The 17,047-nt window shown below is 41.0% G+C and overlaps 1 protein-coding gene across 1 annotated transcript in view; it reads right to left on the bottom strand.

Moving 5' to 3' along the window:
- Positions 1 to 17,047, bottom strand: part of PGAP1 (post-GPI attachment to proteins inositol deacylase 1) — a 466,817-nt gene that overhangs the window by 384,086 nt on the left and 65,684 nt on the right. The window contains exon 4 of the mRNA XM_083153565.1: positions 7,025 to 7,196. Within this exon, the coding sequence (XP_083009691.1) occupies positions 7,025 to 7,196 (172 nt within the window). The remainder of the gene's footprint in view (positions 1 to 7,024; positions 7,197 to 17,047) is intronic.

The following is a 17,047-nucleotide window of genomic DNA, read 5'->3' as shown; positions in this document are numbered from 1 at the left end:
CGCGGATTCCACAGATGTGGATCTTGTTTAATGTGCAGGAGTACCAGCAGTGAACCCTATCAGAGAAAAATTACTAATTTCGAAGTAAAAAGGAAGGACATATAAAATCCATGATTTCATCACTTGCCACTCAAGGAATGTCATTTAAATTTTAGTGTACATGTGAACAAATTTGCATAGGAAAGACAACTAGGAACCTAAAATTAAGATCCGCAGAACATATTTATACTATAAGAAAAGGCCTTGCGACAAATCCATTATCGGATCACTTCCTTAAAAAAACACAATAAATGTGAGAAAGGGATCAAGAGATTCATAGGAATTCAGCAGGTTAATACTAATTGGAAAAGTAGGGATCTAGTGTAGATTAGCTAAAAGTGACATGAGGTGGATCTTCACTCTGGATTCCCTATTATCAAATGGACATAATGCAGACTTTGAACTGAAATGGTTCCTAGAGTAATGATCATTTTTATCCTCATAAATTTTATACTTTTATCATTTTAACCAATTTTAATTGTCTGCTAGTTTAAATATTATCTATATAATTATTTATTTGTATATCTAATACCTTATTTAATCCCACATATTTTATTCTATCTTTTCCATATACATGAATTTCTGAAAATGTGTACATGAAGACTCTTAAAGACTTTCTGTCTCCCGGTATAGGAATGGACCTTACCGGAATACTAAGTACGGTATAGAGAAAAAGGTATGAGGAGCCAGAAGTCTGATCTGTATCACTTGCCCTTAAATAAAATGGGGCTAGAGAATGAAGGATAAAAACATCAGAGCTGACAATATGGAACCCGCCGCCAGAAGTCTTAAACCCGGAAGCGGAAGTGACGCGGGCCGTGGTGGAACTCAACCGGAAGTCAGTGTGTGGTACACACGCGACTTCCTGTCCACAAAAAAGGCAGGAATCACACCATTTACGGAGGAGGAGCGGCCAGCAATAGGAGGGGGTATAAATATGGGAACAAGGACATTGATCTTTCATCCAAGCCTGATGGAGAGATAGATCTCCAAAATGCATAGGAGGAAGATCCAGGACAGATCTTTACTGTACCAGCACTTTTCTGGGGGACAAATCTCTCTGCGGCATAACAGATCCACACCTTGCCGTTTGGCATAAGTCCACTGCAGCACCATTACAGGGTGAGGTGTCCCATACATTTTGGATTTTTTTTATCCTTATTGCATGCCACAGCTTTCAAAGAAGTGCCTGAATGTCCTATTAGTATTGGAAAATATATTTTTTTAATTTCTTGTCTCACATGTCAAATTGTGTGTACAATAAAATTAATTTTTTCGTTTGGAACATCGTTTATCACCCCAGCACCAATTCTTTCATATTTTCTACTTTGGTCTGTACACGAAAAGGAGTTGGTGTTTGTTCTCCATTTTATATATTAAAATGCTGCAAGGGGTGATTTTTAAAGTGCGCACAATTTAAAATAACCCACTTGGTTTGCATATTGTTATGGTTTACAAGGTGCATATCATATCGATGTTTTAAGACCAACCTGTCTTTTCATCAGGACGTATACCAAAAAAGTGCATATACTGCTGTGCTGTAAGTGCAAACAGAGCTGAGGATACACCATAGCAAAGGTTATGGTGTAGGTGTGCAGGATCTCTCCAGCATCTGGGGACCACGATACCGGAAGTGCGGGCCACGTCACCTTCCCGCAGTCGGCCCATCTCCTGGAAACCCCGAGACTCTGGAGACCGTGATACCAGAAGTGCCGGTAACGTCACTTCCCCGCAGTCAGGATGTCTCCTAGCAACCTTGTGAACCATACCATTATGGATTAAATACTTTACTCTAATATGAGTCCGTGGAGTGCCGCTTTTACTTTCCTGAACCAAATGGGACAGGGGGTTTGGAGACAGACAGAATAATGTCCTTGCAGGCAGCGGCACTGGGAGACTAGCCAAAAAACATTTTGTGTATTTATTCACACATGCCATGCCAATGTTTTGGGGCTAGCAAGCCCCTTTGTCAAGGTGATAAGGGTCGAGGTGTGGTGTTAAAGCATCAAAACTTATCACCCGGGTCCAGCAACCCGGCATCAAAACCCGGGTTAAAAACAGTTCATCCCGGGTCAAAAAGGTTAATCCCGGGTTAGACATGGGTTGCTGTTCAGTTTAAAGGCAGGGATACCCTGGAGAAGCACTTGTAGGGAGGGTGGAGCTACATGGAACTCAGGTGGTGGAGCTACATGGGCCTCCAGGAGGGGACGGAGCTATCCTGGCTCAGGCTACTGCTCCTCACATTGCTGCTGCTGTCAGAGAGAGAGAGGAGAGGCAGCTCCACATCCAGGGCCTGCCCAGCAAGTGACACTGCCTCTGTTCTTAAGGTACTGTAAGAGTGAATGGAGGGAATCCTGTGTACTTTTCTTGTGAACTTTAGTATGTGAGTTGGGTTAGCGTTAGGGTGGGGGAGGGAGGGCTAGATTTAGGCACTAACAGGGGACATCAGTGTGATAGCACGCAAGATGCAGGGTGAGGGAGGTTGTAAATGTGATACAGCGCATGGTGAGGGAGGGTATCAGTGTGATAGAGCGCAGGCTGCGGGCTAAAGGAGTGCATCAGTGTGGCAGAGCGCAGGACACGGGAAGAAGGAGTTCGTCAGTGTGATCGAGTGCAGTACACAGAGTGGGGGAAATTTCTCTATCTACAGCTTGGTACCAGATAAGGTAAGTAAATTGTAATATTTGTCTCCATTTCCTTATCCCACATGTGTCATTATCGCCTACATGCCACTGTCTCCCGCATGTCACTGATATTCACATGCCGCTGTCACCCATACAGCACTATCACTCACCCACTGCCTTTTACCTTCACTCTGCTGTCAGAGAGCATGTAGGTAAGTGGCATTGAGCATGTAGGTAAGTGGCACTTACAGTATGTGACATAATATGTAATGGTCATCACGGTGTGTAGCATAATGTGTAATGGGCATTACGGTGTGTGGCACAATGTGTAACGGGCATCACAGTATGTGGCCTTATGTGTAATGGGCATCACAGTATGTGGCCTTATGTGTCATGAGCATTACAGTGCGCTGCCTTATGTGTAATGAGCATTACAGTGCGTGGCCTTATGTGAATGGGCATTACAGTGTGTGGCCTTATGTGAATGGGCATTACAGTGTGTGGCCATTACAGTGTGTGGCCTTATGGATAATGGGCATTATAGTGTGTGGCCTTATGGATAATGGCCAGTACAGTGTGTGGCCTTACAGTGTGTGGCCTTATAGATAATGGGCATTACAGTGTGTGGCCTTATGGATAATGGGCATGACATCATAAGTAATCATCATTACAACTTGCGGAACAATGTGTAACAGGCATTACGGCATGCAGAATAATGTGTAACGATCATTATGAAGAGCAATATAATGTGTAACAAGCATTACAGCATTTGCTATAAAGTGTAATTAGCATAACGGTGTGTGGTATAATGTGTAATACCACGCCCCCTTGTAAGGCCATGCCCCTTTATGGCACGCAGCTTTGCCAAGCGAGGGTCCCCTGAAGCCAGACTATTTGAATCTGGGACCACCCATTATCTTATTTCTAGATTCGCCAGTGCTCAACAATAAAATGTTTACATACTTCACAGTTCTGTAAAGGCCCATACACACTTGTAGATTTTCATTTCAAAAGACTTTGCCAAAATCTCTGATAGATTTATCTTTCACCAAAGTAGTGCGTACACACTGAGCTATTTTCCCCAAAGAGGAAAAGATTTTCAGGAGGCGAAAGACTTTGCTGAAAATCTTTCATTATAAGGCTATTTACATAATGGGCAGGGTTTAGGGCCCATTTTATTCAATGCATTTCTGTTCTTGGGGCATGACTCAGAGTTGATCATTGGGCTGCGTTTATTCAGAGCCCAGTGATCAGGTAAATGCAGGGCCAGCACCACCACTAGGCAGCTTTGGGCATTTGCCTGGGGCACCAGCCACTGGAGGGCAGCATTTGGGAGCAACTTCCCTTCTTGGTTGGAGCCAGGTGAGCATCGCCCACACCAGCCCCCCAACCGAGCATCACCCCCCCCCCCGACTCGGTGGCCGCATCAAGCCCCCCACCCCCCCGACTCGGCAGCCGCAGGGGCCGCTTCACCCCCTCCCCCCTGGACTCAGAGGGGTGGCTGCATGAAGCCCCCCCCCCACTTGGTGGTGGCCACTTCACCCCTTCCCCCCCCACATACACACACATGGACTCGGTGGCGGCCGCCGCATCACCTCTCCCCCCGGTGAGCAGCGAGGCACCCCCCCCCTCTCCACCTAGGGCGCTGCAGTGCGTCGCACCGGCCCTGGGTAAGCGCCGCCCCATGCGGCACCGCCAGGGTAAAATGGCATGTGCCAGCAATGTATATATTACTGCCTTAAAAACCATTGGTGGGCAGCGGCTGTGTATATGCTCAGCAGGGAGCGAACAGTCAGCGAGGGGGCAGGGCGTCCAGTCAGATGTGTGCAATCCGTGCGCAGCAGTGTGAGCCAGAGACAGCATTGGAGCGGGGCGGGTATTAGCAGAGGGAGGGGGGCGGTGCGGACAAAAAAACAACTAATGTCAACCATTTCATGTTGACCTTTTCCATGTCAACCTTTTGACCCTGTCGACCAATAGTGGTCAATCTAGAGTCAATCTATCATGAAACCGGATACAGTGAAAGAAATAGCAACATCCCAGCATGATGATGGTCAATTTGCAATTACATTTCCTCAGTTTGTGTCAAGAATGCTACTGTACAATTATTCACAAACTTATAATGGAATATAGCCATTGATGTACATTTGCAAGAAAAAAAAAATGTTCCTATGCAAATACTACAGATGGAGCAGCTCATTAAAGCTGCTCCTGGCGATCGAGTCGCCAACCTCCAGCCACCACTATCCGCTGGAAGGGGATGCTCCTGCACCCTGTTCCAATGGAGCCCTCCACCACCTCGCACATAGTATCATGCACTCTCCCCTCACCCTGCCCCTCTCTCTGAAGTGGAGACGGGCAGAGATCTGTTACCCACCGCGTGACTGGGATCAGTCAGGTGGAGCGCCTCTCCGCTGGCGATCGCCAGCTAAGGGAATCTGACGATCCCCAGCACTGACTCAGAGGCTCTCCATCTGTATAAGCAAATACATTTTTTGCTCCTTTTTAAAAAAAAAAAAAAAAAACAGGGGAATGTTAATTGTATATTTGATGAATAGAGACAGGATTATATGCAACATAAAAAGCTTAAAATATGCATGCAAATATGCATGAAAAATACTTAAAATATGCATGAAAAGTGTTAAAATATGCTACATTAAATAATAAAAAAAGTAATTTTTAACTCTTTTATTTAAAAATCAGCATACAATTAGTTGCAAATAAACCTCAAAAATAGGGCCACAGCATCTGCAGATGTCTAGTGCTGTACACAGGATTTTCTTTCTTCCTGGCTGCTACAGCAGACCGCACCGTCCAAAGCTCTTCTTGCATCAACTACACAGGCTCTCATCTCCAGCGCCGATGGATCAAATGTCAGCATAGCATGTGAGGGCGGTGCAGTGGAAGGCTTCCTCCCTGCGCCGCATACTCACTGTGACGCAGCACAACCCTTCTGCCTGCCTCCTATGCTGCAGAAGTCTGTCTCTTGGTGTAAAGTCCCAGGCCAGGGGCAGGCAAAGGTTCAGGAGCTTCGTAATGGCATCCACCCGACTGACTTTTATCAACATGGATTGGCAGCCTAGAGCAGTGTCAGACATATCATACATCCAAGGTTCCCCACACTGCACACATATTGCCCCAGCCTGCACACTCTACCACTACCTGGCCAGCAGCAGCAGGACAAAGCAGTGCTGTGACTCGCGGGTGGAAAGGGGGCAGGGCCTAAAATATGCACCATCACTTGATTTTAGGTAAAATATGCAATAACCAGTGAGAATGGGCAAAATATGCAAATGCATATGCAAATATGCAAATGCATATAATCCTGTCTCTATTGATGAATTAACCCTTTAAGTGCCAAGTGAATTTGTCAAAATAGGTGTGCAAATTGGCACGCAAACATCTTAATTCATCCTAATGGCCAGTAAGGTTTACCTCATATAGGAAATATCTTTTTACACAATTTTTATTTTAATTTATATAACAAATGTGAGTGACGCTGGCATTTTTAGCAGACATTCTGCACGTCTCAGATATTGGCAATCAAAGGGTTAAAACAAACATCATACTTTTCAGACAATCATAAAAAGGGTCTTATTTTAATAAAATAATTCAAATTGCTCAGTCACTGGGCATGTGTTTTCACGTGCTGCTTTGAAGCATTTAGTAATTTCTGCACTTAGTTTTATTTAGTTCTCAAATTGAAATGGTTAATACTTAAAATATTTAAATGAAAAAAATATATTTTAAAACAGTAGACATACGTAGTAATGATGATTGTAAAGGTCTCAAAATTGTCTTAGGTATTATTTTCTACATATATCATTCTCTTTATCAAGAGAATTTATCCCAATATTGCTAAAACCTTCACTTCCTCTCCAATGTAGAATAAGGTTGACCACTATAGGTTGACAGTCACCAAGTCAGCACATGGAATAGTTATGCATTAAGTCGACAGCGTCATTAGGTCGACGCAAGCATTAGGACAAAATAAAACTGGTCGACATGAGTTTTTCATAAAAAAAGGTGTTTTTTCATTCATCACTACCCGAGTGGGCATAGAGTGAAAATATAATAGTGTACCGATAGTGCATAACGAGGCACTATGCCCAAAGCATGGCGTGTGAAGGGAGCCATGCGAGAGGACACGGTACACTTATATGGTGTTCATGTTGACTTAAGGCGACATACTGTAGACACAAAAAACATGAAAAACCCATGTCAAATTTATCCAAGTAATCCTAAAGCTTGTGTCACCCTAATGACCATGTCGGCCTATTTCATGTGTCAACCTAATGATTGTCGACCTTAGTTATGTCCGATACCAATAGAAAATAAGTTGACTGTGAAACAAAACTTACCAGTGAGATAATAATCTAATGGCACCACAGGCATAACATGAGGTGTAGCTTGTGTTATAATGAGGTTTATCAGTTGAGGCTTAAAATTCTTTAGCGTAAGCAAAGCTCTTGCAACCATGCCAGCCATTGAATGTCCAATAATTACAACACTTTGTGGGGGAAATTCTTGATTCTAAAAAAAAAATATATACATTTTAATGTTCAATGCTCAGAGTAACAGTCTTAAATTTACAATATATATGTATTATACCTAACAAGTACACTTTTTATTTTAAGTAAAAGTAAACTAAACCAGATGTATGGGTATTTGCATGTATAGATTCCTTCCATTAATCAAATTTGGTTTTAATTTTTACTGTGAAAGATTATGATTAATATAAGTGTTTAGTTATTACTAAACACATTTGTACGCTTTTGTAGGTGAAATACTTTGTATATATTTAACCCTTTGAGTTCCAACATCTCTGTGAGAGATGTGCAATGAACAGGAAGGAAAAATGACTGTTGTTTAGGGAACGCACTTGGACAAAGAATAATCTCGTAAAATTTAACTTTTAGTGAGTCATATTTTAAAAGGTCCCATTATATAACATGATGGGAAGCCGCAGTGAATTTAAAGAGGTTAAAATCACACGTACAAACATATACACACAGATGGTGTTTTGGTGATAAAGAATTAAGGAAAAAAGTGATCCTAAAAAGATCTTAAACTGAAAGATGTCAATTTTATTGATTGAGCAGGTCTTCAATGTGTAAAGAGAATAAATTATTTATTGTCTAGAAGATGTTATTATTTTATAAATGCCTCTGACAATAAAGATTCTTGTGTTTGGTACCCAAGATGTGTTTTTACTGTTCGGTCACTGATACTCTTGTTTGACTCTCAGCTGGTCCGCTGAGGAGTCATGGGCACTTTAGTGCATAGGGCCCAGGGATAGATGTATAATTATTCCCTATGTTATGTTCAAAAATACTACCAGACAATTACAGTCACCTATAATTGGTATCCTTATTGTGGTTGTCCGGTAGGTATTTAACAGATACAATACAGACAGTTCTGGCTGTATAGCATATTGGATATTTGGTCAGCTGGGATACTGTGTTATTTACAAAAAGAGCATAACATTAAGTTTCTTCCTGATCAGTATACTGTATTCAGGAAGATGGATTACTGATTGCTATGTTCGGATATTGATAATTGTATGCAGTCACCTAAATTGGGGACCGGGTGGTCTTAACAGTTCTGGCAATACTTGCCTCTATTGCTGTCACCTATCAATTATTATATGAGCAGATCTGGGAGAAACCCTGCTCAGTACTAGTTTAAATACTTTTGCAGGCAAGGGTGCCCTCTGCTGCTCATATCAGGAACATAGCATGAGAATCCTTGGTAATCAGTAGAGACAGGATTATATGCAACATAAAAAGCTTGAAATATGCATGCAAATATGCATGAAAAATACTTAAAATATGCATGAAAAGTGTTAAAATATGCTACATTAAATAATAAAAAAAGTAATTTTTAACTCTTTTATTTAAAAATCAGCATACAATTAGTTGCAAATAAACCTCAAAAATAGGGCCACAGCATCTGCAGATGTCTAGTGCTGTACACAGGATTTTCTTTCTTCCTGGCTGCTACAGCAGACCGCACCGTCCAAAGCTCTTCTTGCATCAACTACACAGGCTCTCATCTCCAGCGCCGATGGATCAAATGTCAGCATAGCATGTGAGGGCGGTGCAGTGGAAGGCTTCCTCCCTGCGCCGCATACTCACTGTGACGCAGCACAACCCTTCTGCCTGCCTCCTATGCTGCAGAAGTCTGTCTCTTGGTGTAAAGTCCCAGGCCAGGGGCAGGCAAAGGTTCAGGAGCTTCGTAATGGCATCCACCCGACTGACTTTTATCAACATGGATTGGCAGCCTAGAGCAGTGTCAGACATATCATACATCCAAGGTTCCCCACACTGCACACATATTGCCCCAGCCTGCACACTCTACCACTACCTGGCCAGCAGCAGCAGGACAAAGCAGTGCTGTGACTCGCGGGTGGAAAGGGGGCAGGGCCTAAAATATGCACCATCACTTGATTTTAGGTAAAATATGCAATAACCAGTGAGAATGGGCAAAATATGCAAATGCATATGCAAATATGCAAATGCATATAATCCTGTCTCTAGTAATCAGTGTAACACATAGGGAAATTCTAAATAACTAAACACATTTGAAGATTATTTCTGCTAATTGACATTTCAGTATAGATCTAACCAACACATGTTTCACTGCATCTAAGCAGCTTTCTCAAGGCCCAAAGAGATGTGCATAATATCTGCTAAAAATGCCAGCTTCGTTCACATTTATTATATAAATTCAAATAAAAAAAAGTTGTGTAAAAAAGGATTATACTTTCTATACAGGCTGAGTATCCCTTATCCAAATATACATTATCCAAATTATTCCGAAAACCACAGTTTCCAGAAGGTTTTTTCTTTGCTAAAAACCTACTGGGGTCATCTGTAACTGGCACTACTGTGTGTATGATATGTAACTGGCTCTAAATATGAGCAAGAAAATTGCTTTACATTCAATTTTAGGGCCGGAGATAGTACACAAACATGTTTCACTTTTTAAAATCTTGTTTCATGCACAAATAAAATATACTTGTGTGCATTTCATGTGTTTATACAAGATACCTCCAGACACCTCATTGAAATATACAAGTATTCCGAAATACGGAATAATCAGGCTTCTGGTCCTGAGCATTTTGGATAAGGGATACTCAACCTATTTTAAAGGTAAACATTACAAGTCATTATGATGAATAAAAAGGTTTTCTTGCCAATTTTCACACTAAAGGGTTAATAACAAATTTCAAACTGCGTACCTTGGTCCATTAGGACCTCCTTCGGTATTCCCAAGTGGGTATACAGGGTTAGAAGCTCTCTTGAATAGTCCAGATACCATTTAATATGTAGGCATCCTTGTTTCTCTTAAGTTAGCTGCATTTGTCAATAAAATGACAACATTCGCAAGCTTATCTTCCAATTATTTTATTTTTTTAATAGCAAGGTAAAAAATTTTCCTCTAGCAGAAATAACTAGAGATGTGCAAGTTTGGATTTACCGGGATCTTATTGGCTATCGACTGTCTCATTTTGGCTCCAAAACATGTGACAGCCAGATAGCCAATAAGATCTCATTTTGAGATCCGGGTAAATCCGAACCTGCATCTCTAGAAATAACCTAGTAATTTCCGTGGGGACGCGCATCAACCCCGATTTTCTGCTAGTAGAAATGCTCTATTGTGAAATAACCCGGTTTGGATTCCCTGGCAATCCAAATACTGTAGATGTGATTTTCCTAGATTTCACTAAAGCATTTGATACTGTCCCACACAAGAGATTGATTAATAAAATGGAGAACCTAGGATTGGGTGAAAATATCTGCAGATGGGTAGGGAATTGGCTATGTAATAGAGAACAAAGAGTTGTTGTGAATGATGCCGTATCAGATATGATACCGGTACTAAGTGGAGTGCCCCAGGGTTCGGTTTTGGGGCCCATTTTGTTTAACATTTTTATTAACGATATTGGGATAGGGTTACTCAGCAATGTATCCATCTTTGCGGATGATACAAAACTTAGCAAAGTCATCAAATCATCAGAAGATGTCACCATGCTTCAAAATGATCTTGCAATTCTAGATGAGTGGGCAAAAAAAATGGAAGATGAGGTTCAATGTAGATAAATGTAAGGTTATGCACTTGGGAGACACAACCAGTGTGCAAGTTACAACCTTAGTGGAGAGGAACTGGGTAATTCCATACTTGAAAAGGATCTAGGAGTCCAAATAGACAGTAAACTAGGATGTAGTGCCCATTGTAATGTAGCTACAAAAAAGGCCAACAAAATTCTGGCATGTATTAAGAGGGGAATGGAAACTAGGGACTCAAAGGTAATTATGCCACTATATAAAGCATTGGTGAGACCTCACCTAGAGTACGGAGTACAGTTCTGGGCCACACACTATAAAAAGGACATCATAGAATTAGAAAAAGTCCAAAGGCGAGCAACAAAGTTTATTAGGGGAATGGAGAATTTAAGCTACGGGGAGAGATTAAGCAATTTGGGACTATTTACATTAGAAAAGAGACGTTTAAGGGGGGACATGCTCAACATGTACAAGTATATCAAGGGCCAATATAAGGAACTGTCACACACCCTCTTTTCTACTAGAAAGGAATCTAGGACGCGAGGGCATGAGTATAGATTAGAAGAAAAAAGATTTCATTCAGCTAGTAGAAAGAATTTCTTTACGGTCAGAACAGTCAAACTCTGGAACTCTCTTCCCAGAGAGGTGGTAACGGATGGCTCATTAAATGTGTTCAAGGCAAAGTTGGACAAACATTTACTGGAGAAAAACATCCATGAGTACAAATAAGAAATATAATTTGTCTGTAAAATACCAGAACCTACCAAATCAGCAATGGATATCTATACCAGGTTGAACTAGATGGACGCAAGTCTTTTTTCAGCCTTACCTACTATGTAACCCAGGTAATTACCAGGGTTTGACCCAGGATGCTCCCAGGTCGAGGTGCAGTGGAATCGCTCCCAACATGGGATATTTAAAAACAGAGCTGAGTGGAGCTTCTGGGGCATTTTTATGTGCATTTTGTGTACTTTCTACATATCTAGGTAAACCAATGGCTCAGGTATACTGCAAACAGTTTTCACAAAAGTTTTACATGTCTTGTGTGAAGACACTTTTGAAAAGGTTTCATATTGTGTATTTGGGATAAATATAAAAGCACAAAATTTTTTAAATAATATTTGTGGTCTCTCCTTTAACCAATATTTTTTTTTTAATTAGTGGCCCTTTTGGGTAATGGTGGCCCTTTTTTGTGACCTCCACCTGTAATCCAAAGTAAACAACAGGGTTCACCTGGGTTAAGTGTGAACGGAGCTGACCCAGCAATATCCTAGGAAACTGCAGTGGAAATGCATCTCAACCAAGGTTCACCCCAGGTCAGACCTGGGAACATATTCCCAGATCCAACCAAGGTCTGTAGTGGAAAAGGGGTAAAAGTAACCTTGTACTGCCTATAAAGCTGGCCAAATACTAGTCTGATTTGGCCACTTTTCACAGGATCCGACAAATTGGGCCAAGAAAAAAAAAGTGGCCAAATCAGATGGGTTTCTGATTGGTCCTGTGCGAATTGGATCAGAGGTCCACACCTGCTTGCACGTCCGACTTCTAATTCTGACCCCCTCCTGGCAGTGGGGCACAGGTGATCCTGCCGCTTGGGAAGATCTGGGCAGCTCAATGGGGGTCGGCTGGCGTTACAATACTGCAAAGAGTCAAAGTAGTGTATAGTCACCTTAATACACTATGTAGATACTGGGGTAGAGGTAGACTAGCACACCCTGATATGTGACTTTATTATTTGGCTGTACCTAGTGTGTTTATGTATATTGTGCACTGCTTCAGTAGCATGGTAAAAAGGTTACTCTTCTGCCTATTAATCTGGTACAGAAACACAAGATATGCTTGCAGCACTCAAATGTTTAGGTGCTGAAAACACAGATTGGTGTTCTCGTCTAGGGGAATGTTGTTTTCTATCAATGCTCTATCAAGAAAAGTAATTATCGCATTGTGTCAGATCTTACGCTCCTTTGGTCTTCCTAAAACCATGTTTGAAGGGCATTTGCAGCTTTTCCATGTGCATAGTGCATAGTGGGATGGGGGCCTTCTAGTTTTAGTAGAATTTAATATGCATGGTTTCCAACTAAACACCACAATTATAAATATATGTTAATGTACTTTTACAATAACTAAATGTCAGGAGTGTCACTTGCCTTTATAATAACCGGTGCAGCACTCAGAGATCTATACTGCATAAAAGTGGCATGGTCTCAAGAAAGTGACATGGCCTTGTTACCAACCCCGCATTGTTTGTTACTTTGGCGTCCGGGAGGTGCAGGCTGCCCCCCAGGGAGTGATGTGGCTGCAGTGCTGGTTCAAAATGACAGGAGCCAGGTGCTACACAATACAGTGTTACAGTGATATGCTACCAAAGCTCATATATTCCCTTAGCGATACCACTGCTAAAGTAGGTATTGCTAGGAAATTTATGGTTTTAAACTCCATGATGAGAGGTTTATATATAGCAATACAAAGTGCCTCTCTTACATTTGAAGAGATATGGAGGTATATTAACTAAAACTCAAGTTGAAATTGATGTTGATCTTCTTGGTGGTAAAACACACATTGCTGACAAATTCATTTTATAATCATATTTAAATATTAGTAAATGTGTGTTCTAACCCTGGAAGTCCAACATCAATTATATACATTTTAAATTGATCACATCGACCTTTAGTAAATTTACCAATTGGACTTTTTGTCTGGCTCAAAGACATAAAAAATGTGTTGTCACTGCGCTAAAACAAGTTTCAGCAGCTCAATAAAACGTTTGCAAATTGTAAAAAATTATGAGCGCTATTGAGGGGTAGAAAAGAAATAGGAAAGGATATAAAGGAGGAAAAACACCTGAAAATTAAAACATTGTTAACATATGTTTACAGCTCCTTAGAGCACGCCAGCCTCCGTGGTCTGCATCCCGCTCCTGGTCATTTAGAGGTAGGGCTAGCACAGCATTCCCACGGACTTCACACACAAGCTCTAAGGAGCTGTAAACCTATGTTAACAACATTTAAATTTTCAGGTGTTTTTCCTCCTTTATATCCTTTCCTATTTCTTTTCTTTTCTACCCCTCAATAGCGCTCATAATTTTTTACAATGGGCTCCAAGACATGCCTTGAATTTTGATTGCACTCCTCGTTAATTGGAACCGTTTGTGGTCTATGGCTGCTCTTGCCACCTCCATTTACAAATGTTTTGCCATTATTGGATGCTCTGGATTCAATGGCTTTATTTAATTTAATTACTCCTATTAATATTCTATGTTCTGCAGTTCGATGGCTACTCTAGGCAAGCTTGTCTAACCTAAAGAATGGGAAACAATTTGAGTATTAAATTTGTTTTGTTATTCTTATTTCTTTTTTATTTATTATGTACATTAACGGGCAGTGAATTCTGTAGTTTACTTAACTATCCCAGTGAATCGAGCTGACCTATACATTGGTATTTATCCTGCCTTAATGTCAAAAATGTTAAAAGATTTCTACTCTACCCTCCCCCTTCCCCTCCCCCGTATATTACTGTATATGCTATGCAAATGTTACCCCTTTTAATTAAGGTCTCGGATTTGCACATTTTAAATAAAGCTATTAGCACATTAATATGGGCTGGAAAAAAACAGAATATCTATGTTTATGTTGACCCAACCAGTTACTTTGGGTGGTATCAACTTACCCTGTATTAGAAGTTATATATGTTAGATATAGTAGATATGTAGATTGGAAACATATGACTGATAATCATGTACATTTTGCTATAGAACAGGCCTTTTGTCCTGACATAACTTTGTCAAGTTACTGCATAGGAGACCATCAAACTACCTGCCTAATATATTGGGTAATCTTTTATTGAACAACTTGTGCTGCTTGGCAATTTCCTAGCTCCAGATTAGGTCTTTCTTCACACAACAAATTATTTCAGTCACTATATTATAATACTTCAACCCACACCTCAACATTGCAGAATTTAATGTTAACTAAGCTTTGAGATGGAGTAGGTTTGCGACTTATTTGACTTCATGGATAAGGATTGTACTGTACAACCTTATTATCCTACCAGCAATTATGTGACAACTACACTGAAGTTTCTATAACTACATTCATATATTTTCAATTACGGAGTTCCGTCTCAAGTATTTTTAGAAAATTGTCAGTAACAGATATTGCAACAGGCATTGATGTGATAGTCAGACATGCTTATGATAAGCCATGTCTTCTTTACTATATATTCACCGTAAATGACAGCAGAAATTGGATAACTTGACTACAGGACTAGCAAAATGATCTACAGATTTGACCACTGTACTCTTACCCGCACGTCTGTCTTTTCCCAGCTGAACAGTAAGTCAGCCTCTTTTATGTAGATGCAGTATACATTACTATATCGCACCTACTATTCCCCCAAAGCGTAGGATATTAATGGGTACGGAAACTGACGCAAATTGTTTTAAATGCGCAAAGCCAGCTGCGGACCTGCTACACTGCATGTGGGGTTGCCCAGAGGTCACTACTTTCTAGATGACTGTTATGGCCCCATACATCAGCAATCACAATTAACTGCTTCTAAGATCCAGTGATTTTTTCCCCAAGATAAATGGTTTCTTCAATTTATTCGACTTGCCCACACATTACAAATTGGTTTCAGTGATCGGCATATTTTTCCTATTAGAATGCCAACACATACAAAAATGAAACTCCAATAAAACCAGATTTTTAGACCTGTTTAAAAATCTGATTCAGCAATCGATTGGCGATCCCTATTAATTTTTGATTGGGATTGCCAAAAGGGGGAACCCACACATTAAAGATTAATTGTGGCAATCATCTCCAGAACGGAGGATGATGTATGGGGCCCATTAGTCTATATACAGATGGAGCCCATCTCTTCTTTGCCCAGCACTCACCAACACGTCCCGCTGGCAAGCGCTGTCGGAGAGGGACTCCATCAGACTGGAATACACGTGCATCCGTGTCTCTCGTGGCTGGGAAGCCCTCGCGTCCTAGATTCCTTTCTAGCAGAAAAAAGGGTGTTTGACAGTTCCTTATATTGGCCCCTAATTATATATATAGATATATATATATATCCAACTCGGGTTTGGCACTCACTATAACCAAATGCAGCAGCGCCGGTGCCAGCACATAGAAAAATATAGTAGATTTGCGGTGGGGCACTCGTGGCTATTCTCCATAAACTAGACAAGCCAGCTAGTATGCAGCAACGTTTCAATTTATTTATCAAATTTTCGTCAGGTTACAAAGAATAGAGAAAAAAGACATACCTTTATAGCAGCATAGACCAAGGAAGTGAGGCTGAGACACAGAGAGACAAGGGAGCAGCCCACAGGGCGCAGCATGATGATGTCACATGCTGAACAAGTGTGCAGCATGTGGGAAGCTTGGTTGCCATGGATACCGCAATCCAGCTTTCTCAGACACTGTGAGGAAAATTGCACCAAAAATAATTAAAAAGTGACAAGAAAGAACTGCGACTAGAACCAAGAGGCAACAGTATTAAAAAATAGAAATAGAAAAAATGTATGCACCTGCGTCTCAATCTCACTTCATAGGTGATAAAAACAGCAATTAGCCTGAGACAAATAAATGACTAATCAATTAGAAATAGCATATTAAACAGGACAATACATGATACAATAAAAATACACACCAATAAAGCATAATTGCACATAATACAGCGCAATGTGGCAAAAGATATAGTAAAGACACAATCGCAATATTATGAGCTCAGCGGAATACAGCAAAGGAAATTTGCTCGTTTAGACCTTTAGGGGCAATAGTGCCCAAGCGGTGTATCCACCGGGCTTCACATTGTAATAGACGGGTACCACGGTCACCGCCGCGAATATTGGGGGGCACCCAATCAATCATCCGATATCTTAGGCTGTTAAGAGGATGATGATTGTCAACAAAATGCCTGGCGACAGGATGCTCACTACTGCCGGATGCCAATGCCTGACGGATGGTACTCCTGTGCATTGTCATCCTTTCCTTAAATTTCCTAATAGTTTTACCTATGTAGGATAAACTGCATGGACATATAAGTTGGTAAACAACGTATGAAGAGTTACAAGTGAGGTTGTGACGGATTTTAAATGTGTGGCCGGTATGGGGGTGACTAAAAGAATCACCTGGTAAAAGGAATTGACAGGTGGTGCATGCGCACCTAAAACAACCTTTTTTCTTTTGAACACCCAACCATGTCACAGTGGGTGGTTCTGGATTGATGGATGTATTGGTTTTAACCAAAATATCCTTGAGACTACGTCCCTTGGAGTAGCACGGCATAACCCGGTGCTCACCGAGGGGT

The sequence above is a fragment of the Crinia signifera genome, chromosome 7, assembly GCF_055691185.1.
Source record: "Crinia signifera chromosome 7, ASM5569118v1, whole genome shotgun sequence".
In the NCBI taxonomy this organism is placed as follows: Eukaryota; Metazoa; Chordata; class Amphibia; order Anura; family Myobatrachidae; genus Crinia; species Crinia signifera.
This window is presented reverse-complemented; position numbering and strand designations above follow the sequence as displayed.